This window comes from Pistacia vera, unplaced genomic scaffold (assembly GCF_008641045.1).
Source record: "Pistacia vera cultivar Batoury unplaced genomic scaffold, PisVer_v2 Contig683, whole genome shotgun sequence".
Lineage (NCBI taxonomy): Eukaryota > Viridiplantae > Streptophyta > Magnoliopsida > Sapindales > Anacardiaceae > Pistacia > Pistacia vera.
In genome coordinates this window covers 6690-16711 of record NW_022196538.1, presented here as the reverse complement: position 1 = coordinate 16711, position 10022 = coordinate 6690, and the positions used below count along the sequence as shown (strand labels likewise).

General features: G+C 36.1%; 1 protein-coding gene across 1 annotated transcript; it reads left to right on the top strand.

Moving 5' to 3' along the window:
* Nucleotides 1-1325: 1325 nt before the first annotated feature.
* LOC116113554 (cysteine-rich receptor-like protein kinase 29) lies at nucleotides 1326-4760 on the top strand. The gene is given in 7 exon segments (XM_031399701.1): nucleotides 1326-1449; nucleotides 2867-2992; nucleotides 3258-3388; nucleotides 3473-3687; nucleotides 3864-4123; nucleotides 4231-4382; nucleotides 4497-4760. Coding segments are annotated over 7 exon segments (1272 nt in total).
* The last annotated feature ends 5262 nt before the right edge of the window (nucleotides 4761-10022 follow it).

Below are 10022 nucleotides of genomic sequence, written 5' to 3'. Positions count from 1 at the left end.
TCAGGATAAAAAGTGATAGCACAATTATTTGAAGCAGTGAACTTTGAAGCTGAAAATAAATTGTGTTTAAATTCGGACCGGTTAATACTTTGGAGAGATGAAACCCATTGTCCAAATCCACATAGCCTATATGTTTAATGTGTTTTTGGTGCCATTAGGTAATCCTACAAGGGTTTGTGAAGAGGGCTCTAAGGGAATCAGTGATTGTAAACTAGAATAATTAAGTCAATCTATGATGTGGCCGTATCGATGATCCAAAATCATTATTCGTGCAAAAGAAGTATTAAAAGGTCAGGAATTATACCTGCAGATTAGCGCTGGAGTAATATTCTCTTTCCCTAGTAGTTGAAGGATCTGATTATACTGGTCAGGTCAACACAGGACCAACAGGGGCATTACCACTACCATTTCTAGCATCTGATGATTCTGAAATTGGACTTACATAGTCATTTGATTCACAACAACTTTTGTTTACAATTTGTTCTGCTCTTTTGATGGTAATCTGCGGATACCCATTCAACTCGTAGCAATTCTCCCGTTTGTGACCAGGCAAGCGGCAATATTCACATTCAATTAAGGCTTTTACCCTATAAACCTCTGACCTTGTTTGTCCTTTGTTATTATTTCAAGCAAGAGGGCAGTGGAGACTTTCGAATTACATTCATACTAGTGAGAATTTCTGACTTTCATCTGATTCACAACTGAGTATGTTGTTTAGCACTGGGCAATGGATTCATAAGTAGAATTTGACTCCTCGCCATAGAATATGAGTCATTTAAGCCCATTAAAAATTGTAACAACTTCTGCTAATTAATGTGCTCATGAAATGCTTTTGCAGAAACACTATCTGGTGTAGGTAGCACTAGTGAATCCAATTCGTCCCAAAGAGACTTAAGTTTGTTGTAGTATACTACCACAGTGTGTTTGTTTCTTGCATGAGATTGGCAATTTCTCGGTGAAGACAAAGATTTGAGTCCATTAACCTTATGATATTGCTCTTCAAGTCTTGCCAAACTTGAGAAGTCAGTTGAGTAAACAATCCCATTAAAAATTTCCTTTGATACAGAGTTGATATCCACGCAAGCACCAATGAATTACATCGTTCCATTGTGGCACTAATTGGAGTGAACAAAGGTCCTTGTGTAGGTTCATTGACAAAACAGCTTATTTTTTGCACACAAGGAGATAATCATTGCCTTACTCCATATCCCGTAATTCCAGTACCTGTAGCTGCTCAGAGACTAGAACAGAACCAGGTGTATCTGAGGGTGAACATAAAGGGGAGAGTTGGAGTCAATCGAAGGAATACACATTTTCAGTCGAAGATGCGATATCAGATTAGCAAGATTGAAGCTTTAGAGAGCAAACTGAAAGTTAAAGAAGACGAGCTGAAGTTGGAAGAAGACGAGCTGAAGCTGAAGAACGCAAGAATTGGAACAGAGAAGACGAGTTGAAGCTAGAAGAAGATGAGCTGAATCTGCAGACGGTAAGAATTTCAAGCTCCTTTGAACTTAATCAAAGTGAAATTTGAGCTTAATTTCGAGTTTGATTGACCGATTTTGCATAAAATTTGTTACTCTAATACTATGTTGAATATGTTGAGAGCAATCGAAGAAGAAGCATTGTGGGAAAATATATTGTTCTTTATTCTGTATAATGCCTTTTACGAATCTTTAATACAATAACTGCTGCTAACTAACCAACTAAATGCACTTAACTAACTATGGTTAATAATAACACAGCTATACAACTTGCAGCTTAACATACAACTATGCTTAACTGCTTAATATACAACTTACTGCTTAACAAAGACATTGACATGGTCAAACATGTATGTGTGAGGACAAAGAGAATATGAAGAGGACAAAGAGAATATGACAAGAGAAGCGAAAAATGATAAATTTTCTGATGTGAAGAAAGTAAGAATTTACCCTCAACATTAAGGACCCCCGATCATATATTGCTTTGCATAAAAACCAACAAAAATTACTGGTTCAAGCAAAGAGTGAACAATGGATTCAAGACTACTTTCTTCTCTTATTCTCATGCATCATTTGCTCTCTCCATAGCTCATAAAGACTTCAGCTACAAATTATGTTCAAATAGTAGTGGTACTTATACAAGTAATAGTCTCTATCAAACAACTTAATAGCACCCTCTCTCCATCACCTCAAACACCATAAATTATCGGTTCTATCATGAGTCTTTTGGCCAAGAACCTGACCAAGTAAATTCGATTGCTGTTGTAGAAGAGATCTTACAGTGGATGTCTGTCAACGTTGCGTCAGAAACGCTACTTAAAGATCCACAGGTCTGTCCCAACCAAAAGTAAGCAATGGATGGTATGATATATGCATGCTACGATACTCCAACAAATCTATCAATGTGTGCTTGACTCAACCTACGTTTGCGACCACAATGTAAGAAATGTTTTGGGCGATGTGAAAGAGTTCAACTAGGCACTACAAAATTTGCAAGGAGCCTAAGAAGCACGACTGCTTCTCGGGATTCTCGTCTAAGTTTGCCACTGGCAATACAATAGCAAGTTTAGATAATTAGGACTGTGCAGTGTACTCCTGATTTGACGAGCTGCAGTGCTTGATTGCTTAGATGAAGCTATTAGAGAATTCCAGGATGTTGTGGAGGGAAGATATGAGGGAGAGTGTATAAACCCAGCTGCTTTTGTGGTTTGAGATTGAGCGGTTCTTTGATCCAACTAATAATTCATTACCGCCGGTATCTAACCAAACCAAGGTAGATTTCCATTTAGGACATCCTTTTCGATTTTGTATATGTTCTAATCCACAGACGAGAATTCTGTTTTTCCATTTCTTCTGAAATGAAAAGCTATCACCAATTTTTATAGGAAATGGTGGTAACACAGCTAGGACTGTCATTAGCATCATTGTCACGTAGTTAGTGCTGAGAATACTTATCATCTGCATCTGTATCTTTCTACGAAAGAGGAAGCCAAGGAAAAAGTTGAAAGTAAGTGACGTTTGGAGGCGATGATAACATTCAATTAAACCTTCCCCTCAGTATATTTAACTTTGTACAAAGTGTATGCTGATATTTTGTGATGATCACTCCTTAATTTACCTTAAAGAAGAATCTTATGTTTTGTAGAAGTTATAGCGAGTCATGAAAAAAAATGCATGTTTTGTTAATACAATCACTCTTCGATATCCTTTTTGCTAATTGATGTTTAAATAGCGCAGTTACTTCATTTGCATTTAAGCTGACTATAGTCCTTGCAGGTGAAGCTGTGGATGAAATAAGTAGAGTACTGGAAGCCTTGCAATTTCAATTCAATATCACCAGAGCAGCAACAGATGACTTTTCTGATGTAAATAAGCTTGGAGAAGGAGGATTTGGTTCTGTTTACAAGGTAGTAATAAAGCAAATTATTTACCTGTCTCAGCATATTAAATCAAGAAGTTCAAATTTTAATAGTGCATTCCGATAATTTCAGGGTAAGCTTTCCACTGGACAAGAAATAGCTGTGAAAAGGCGGTCTATGGGTTCAGGACAAGGAGATTTAGAATTTAAGAATGAGGTCTTGTTAGTCGCAAAGCTTCAACACCGAAATTTAGTTAGGCTTCTAGGTTACTCCTCGGAGGGAAAAGAAAGACTTTTCATCTATGAGTTTGTGCCCAATGCTAGCCTGGATCACTTCATTTTTTATATGTATGATCAGTTATTGTAGTTATAATCATTCAATTTAGTTAGTGTACATTAATTATAAGTGAACACTAAACATCTCAGGAGTCAGTGGTTATCTAGATACAAGTCTATTCAATTAATTTGGTTGCAATCAAGGGAAAAACAACTAATTTTTTTTTTTTTTTTTTTAAGTATGTTAGAATCATTCTATGTGAACATGCAGATCATATGAAGCGTCCACAATTACATTGGGAAACACGTTATAAAACTATTGGAGGTATTGCTCGAGGACTTCTTTACCTCCATGAAGACTCTCGCCTTCTAATTATTCATCATGATCTAAAAGCCAGTAATGTTCTGTTGGATGCTGAGATGAACCCTAAAATTGCAGATTTTGGCATGGCTAGGTTGTTTGAACAAGATGAAACTCAAGCCAAAACAAGTAGAATTGTCGGAACCTAGTAAGTGCCTCAGATTTAGGGATGATAACTCTAAAGCTTTAAGTCAAAGAAAAAATCATACCTAACCATTGAAATCTAAATGACTATTGGTGTTATTATTTATGCAATGGCTACATGGCTCCATAGTATATAATGCACGGACAATTTTCAGTTAAGTCAAATGTTTTTAGTTTTGGAGTACTAATTCTTGAGATTGTCAGTGGTCAAAGAAATAACAGTTTCCATAAAGGAGAGAATGTGGAAGACCTTCTAAGCTTTGTGAGTAAAAAGAAATTCAATTTTCTGGAACTATAAACATGATTGGATAGGGCAAAAGTAATTCTTTCTCCATGTATGCCTAAAATTATTATTATTATTATTATTATTTTGCAGACATAGACAAATTGGAGGGAAGGAACAACAAATATCATAGATTCCAGTTTGAGCACTGGTTCAAGGAGTGAAATAATAAGATGCATTCACATTGGGTTACTATGTGTTCAAGAAAACGTAGCCAACAGACCAACAATGGCTTCAGTTGTACTAATGCTTAATAGCCACTCCCATACTCTTCTAGTACCTTCACAACCGGCATTCTATATGCACAGAACCATATCAAACACATCATCAGGAATTAAAGAAAAAACTCAACCCTAGAGTGAAAGTCTTTCAATGGCAGTAAATGAGGCCTCCACCACCGAACTACATCCTCGATAACCTTCACAACTCATGCTTCATTTATGAACATGTCTAAAGTAATTTTTTCCTTTTAGAAATTGGATCAGTTCATTTTGAGGTATCGATAATGTATTATTGTTAATATTCATTGTTTGGGTCACGTAGGGACTCGGGATCTCGAAAGGAGGTTGATAAATTTTGAAAACAAAACTAGAAACTGTAATTTGAATAAATCCTTAATACATTTTATACGAAAATAATTTTTACTTTTGAAAACATGATTGCACTATTGGATGCTATGGTGATTTATATAATGCTCACTCACATGGTGTTTATATCAAATACTAAAACCATACTGATACTGAAAACATGCCAATGTTGATACCATGCCACACCAGTACCCCAAGACTTAAGTCATACCTCTCATATATAAGTCCCTAATACAGTGAAACAACTTGGCCAACCAAGTCTACCCTTTGGATGGCATATCCTCATCCCACCCAAGTCTACCTTTTGGGTGGGTGTCATAATATGATATCACATGAAGTCCCGCCCAAGTCTACCCTCTAGGCATCCAAATATCATCCATACCACTACTGAATCCATACCACACTATACCCCCTCATAAAGGTCCCTAATACAGACAAACAACTAGATACTCACCTAGGCCAATTCCCATCTAGTGAAACCATCTCAAGCCAATACTCGCCTGATAATCAATCTCAGGCTAATACCTGCTTGAAAGTCAGTCCCACCTAGGCCAATACTCGCCTAGTGTAAACATAATCCCACCCAAACCAATTCCCACTGGGTGTAATCCCGCTTGGAGCTCGTCAGGCGTTCGCCTTGTCTTGGTAGGATATCGGAATCATTTGGTAGAACAGACTATCTCAATGCGTGTATAAGGATAAATAAAATTCTAGCCAATTGTTGGAGGGGGGACGGGTACTATAGAAGTGTGGTCTCAATTTGAAAGATAAATTATGCTTACACATTAATGCCTTGAGTTTTATACCTAATACATAATTTTAGATTCACATATTAAAATTTATTATTATTAAAATGTAAATGTGTAATGACTGCTTCATACTAGGATACTCATAGAAATATATCAAGTAGAATATATTTATATTAGTAAAAGTAAATGGGCCCAAAATTTTCTTTTATTACATATAAACATTCTTTATACAAAATAAACTATCATTTACAAAATGTCATTAACACAGTGAACGATGTAGCTATTGCTCCTCGCTTGCCGACGCCCATCCAACCGCGTTCTCACCTAGATCCTTCAATCACAAAGAAAAACAACGGGGTGAGCACAAAATAATGCTCAGTAAGTAAATCCTCTACTCGATTGTCCCCGTAACTCTTTCTCTTAATTCTTTCCTTACACTTTTTCTCATCTCATTTATTTTCTCTTTCACACAGCTTTCTTAGTTAACTTCTGCTATTGTCACGGCCTCATCTTACCGGAGGCACGGCCGGGTGGAGTTCACACAGCACCAACCCACTCTTCATGACTTTCGGGTGGAAATCACATAGCACCAACCCGTTTTTCGTAACTATTGGGTGGAGATCACAAAGCACCAACCCATTTTTCATCACTATCGGGTGGAGATCACAAAGCACTAACCCCTTTTTCATATTTTCTCATTCTCCCTACTTTAGTTCATACACATAGTTCTCTACTCTTTCTCAAGCCAATTCTCAATGCACAATGAATCTTCTCCACTAATGCACTCATGAAATGTCAACATGCAATGTTGCAAGAATTAAGGTTACTACTCATGATTCTCTTAGTCATTTCATCAAACAACTAGTGTGCATACATAAACTCTACTTTATCTATGGTTCTATCCCTCTCTTGAACCATCCAAAATGGGAGGAAACTCCCTCCCAAGGTTATAATCCATGTCACAACATAACACTTCCAAAAAGATTTCTCAATCTCTTTCAATTTCATCTCAAACTACATTCCCATCACACATCACACTTCTCATAATTGAAGTGTATTCAACAACCACAAAGCAATTATTCATCTCCATCTCAATTCTCAATAACATATCATCTAACATGCATACACAATTTCTACTAAATCTCTACTCAAAAGAGTTCTCAAATAGCATCTTGGATTGAGATTTACTTACCTTGTAATGGAGAGATCTCACTAGCACTTTCCTTTCCTTTAAAATGCTTGTCTCTTCCCTAACCCCTTAAACAATAACACCACAAGAGTTTACTATACAAATATATGCAAAACTTCACATCTAAAGCAAGAATCCTTACCTTAGGATGTCTTAGATTAATTATCTACCAAGATCCAACTAAAAACCCTCAAAAATCCTTAAAAGCTTGAAGGAAAAGTTAAGAGGAAATGGAGAATGAAAGAGGCGGTGGAAGATGAAGAATGAAGGGTTTACTAAGCTTAACCCATTTTTAGCTCAAATTATCTTCATTCATTCCCATATTGCCCTTGCTCTTTCTTGAAAACTCCATCCTTATCCTTTGATTCATTACAAACACACCTCCATTCTAACTTATTCTCCATAAAATTTCCTTATAATTCACTCCCCATTTTTCCTACTAATTAGGGGTAGAATGGTCATTTTACCCCTATGGAGAATTCTCTAGAAACCTGACTAAACTTTTTAGCTGACCCGTCGCCGCGGCAAAAAATTACAAAGCCGACACCGCCATTACAAAGCTAACGTTGTCGCGGCGAAGACTATTCTTCGCCCCGGCGAAGACCGAAATTCCAAACTTCACCAAAACTCAACCAAAATCAGGGCAAACACTCAACCAAACCAATTAAGGGCCAACCAACTGAAAATAACAGCATACAAGCTCAAATGAGAACAAAGCAATAAACATTCAACATAATTTACTACGTACCTCAAGTGGGGTGTTACAAAATGTATATTGAAAATCTCATTGGGAGATATAACAATATACGATAATTAAACTTAATTGATACAATTTTCTTGATTGGTAATCAAATGTACTGTTGTTAGACATGTTCGTTATCATTGGATATACTAAACACACCCAATCAAGTACATCAATTAACCTCAGTTATGTTCATAATTATAGGATTAACTAATCTACCTTTGGACGATCCTTAATTATCCTATAATTTATGAATTCCAAATTACTCATGTTTGATATATCATGTCATCTCACTAAAGCATCTAATGATAATGAGTAATTGAATCTAACAAATTTGGCCACTTTGGTGACTAATAAATTATACATAATATAATTATCAAACTTAAATAATAACTATAATTTTATCCTAAGTGAACAATCTAGCTTTCCTTAAAGAAAATTATACTTTAGAAACTTGTACACATCCTTCACGCACCCACACACGCCAAACACCCGCCTTCACATGCCCACACACACCATCATGCACTGCCACACTCTCTCACATGCCATCACGCACTACCACGTGCCTCCACGCACCTCCACTCACCAGTTAGCCCATTTTGACCCTTAGAACAATTTAGTTAATGGTCTGAACCGATTTGACCCGTTCATAGGTTTGAACCGTTGACTGGACCAATTCACTTTTTCGGACTGTAACTGGGTTGGGTTGCCCCATTTGGCCAAATCGGGTTGACCTGATTATACTAAACGGGTTGGGCTTCTTTATGGGTTATTCTTAATGGGTTTGAATTGGGCTCACTTAATAAATAAGGCTTGGGTTCTTTTATTTGGGTTTTTATAAACTAAAAATAAGCTTTAAAAAATGGGTTAGGTCATCTAAAGAAATAGTGTTATTATTTGGATCAATATTTGACTCGAATTTCTGGAAATTTTATTGAAACATGCGTTTGGAAAATCACATTTCAGCATAAGAAAAATTCAATTCTAGCCAACTTTCCAGTGACTTAAGAGGTATTCTTGAATCTATTTTAACCACAACCTTCCTATTTGTCAATTTCCAAACCCAATCTAATTTTTTTTATACCATAAGAACCTTGATATATAAAAATCAACTTAATGGAAAATACATCAGTTTCTAAACCTGAATTCGCTGTGATACCACATGTAAAATTTAATTGCAATTTCATCAATGGCAAAGAATCAATAATATAATCATACTCAAACTTGATGAATTTTCACTATTTATGAAAGAAGTAATACATACTTAGTTCCATGAGTAATTTCTTGATGAACTATGAAAGAAGATAGTGTATCTCTCTCCTTTTCCTTTTCTGTCAATTGCTTATTTCATTTGATGGAAAAAGAAAACTCACATTAGGAATAGAGAGAAGACCCATTTTTATATAGTAGACTGCCAAACTGTAGTTGTTTTATTAACTACAGTAACCTCTTCGTCAAAGGTAAATGACCAATATGCCCCTTAGCCAATTTAATTATTTCAAAACAACCATGGACCACCTTGTGTGAATTAAAATATTTATGTTGAATATTTTGTCAAATTATGTTACTGTGTATGCACAGGTGTTGTGTGCTTGCACAATCTTGTCAAACTTATGCATTTTTGCATTGTATGGTTTTTGTGTGTGCACCAACATTGTGTGTGTGCACAACTATGTCAAACTTATGTCTTTTTCATTTCATGTGTGTGCACAGATGATGTGTGCTTGCACACTTACATCAGACATATGCATGTTAGAAATTAATTCGCATTTTATCATGATTGTGTGCACACTTCTTTACTGCACTAACAACTACTGTTTGAATCACTTTACATATGTGACAAATTTTCCTAATCTGATTTTTTATTGTGAGGACCACTTACAAGTGTCTTAAAATCCTCAAGTGGTCCAGGGAATTAGCTTTTTCCCATTTTGGTTGCAGTCCAAAAAGTTTGGTGGAATCTTTTCCCCTTTTGGACCAACTAATGTCAGCCTTAATTTGTCTGCTGACTTGACAAGAATTGTTGAGCAAGAAATTTGTCTATATCATCTTCATTTTTGCGCATTTTTTGAGCTAACTTGAATATTCATCTTGCTGGTGCTATGAACTTTTCGGAGAGTTTATTCCTTAATGGGTTTTTTCTCTGTATTTGTGCTCAAATCATATTATCTTTCATCTTTGTTGAATGGCGACTAGAACTTGGTTCATTTGTTGAAGTTGAAGTGTTTGAAGTTGGAGTGTGTCTTCAACATCTGAAGTTTGAGTGGAGCTTAAGCTTGTCCAGGAGTGTTCTTAATGTGAAGTAATCCTAGAAGTGACGAAGCATTAGGGATTTAGAAGGTGGTGTTTAGT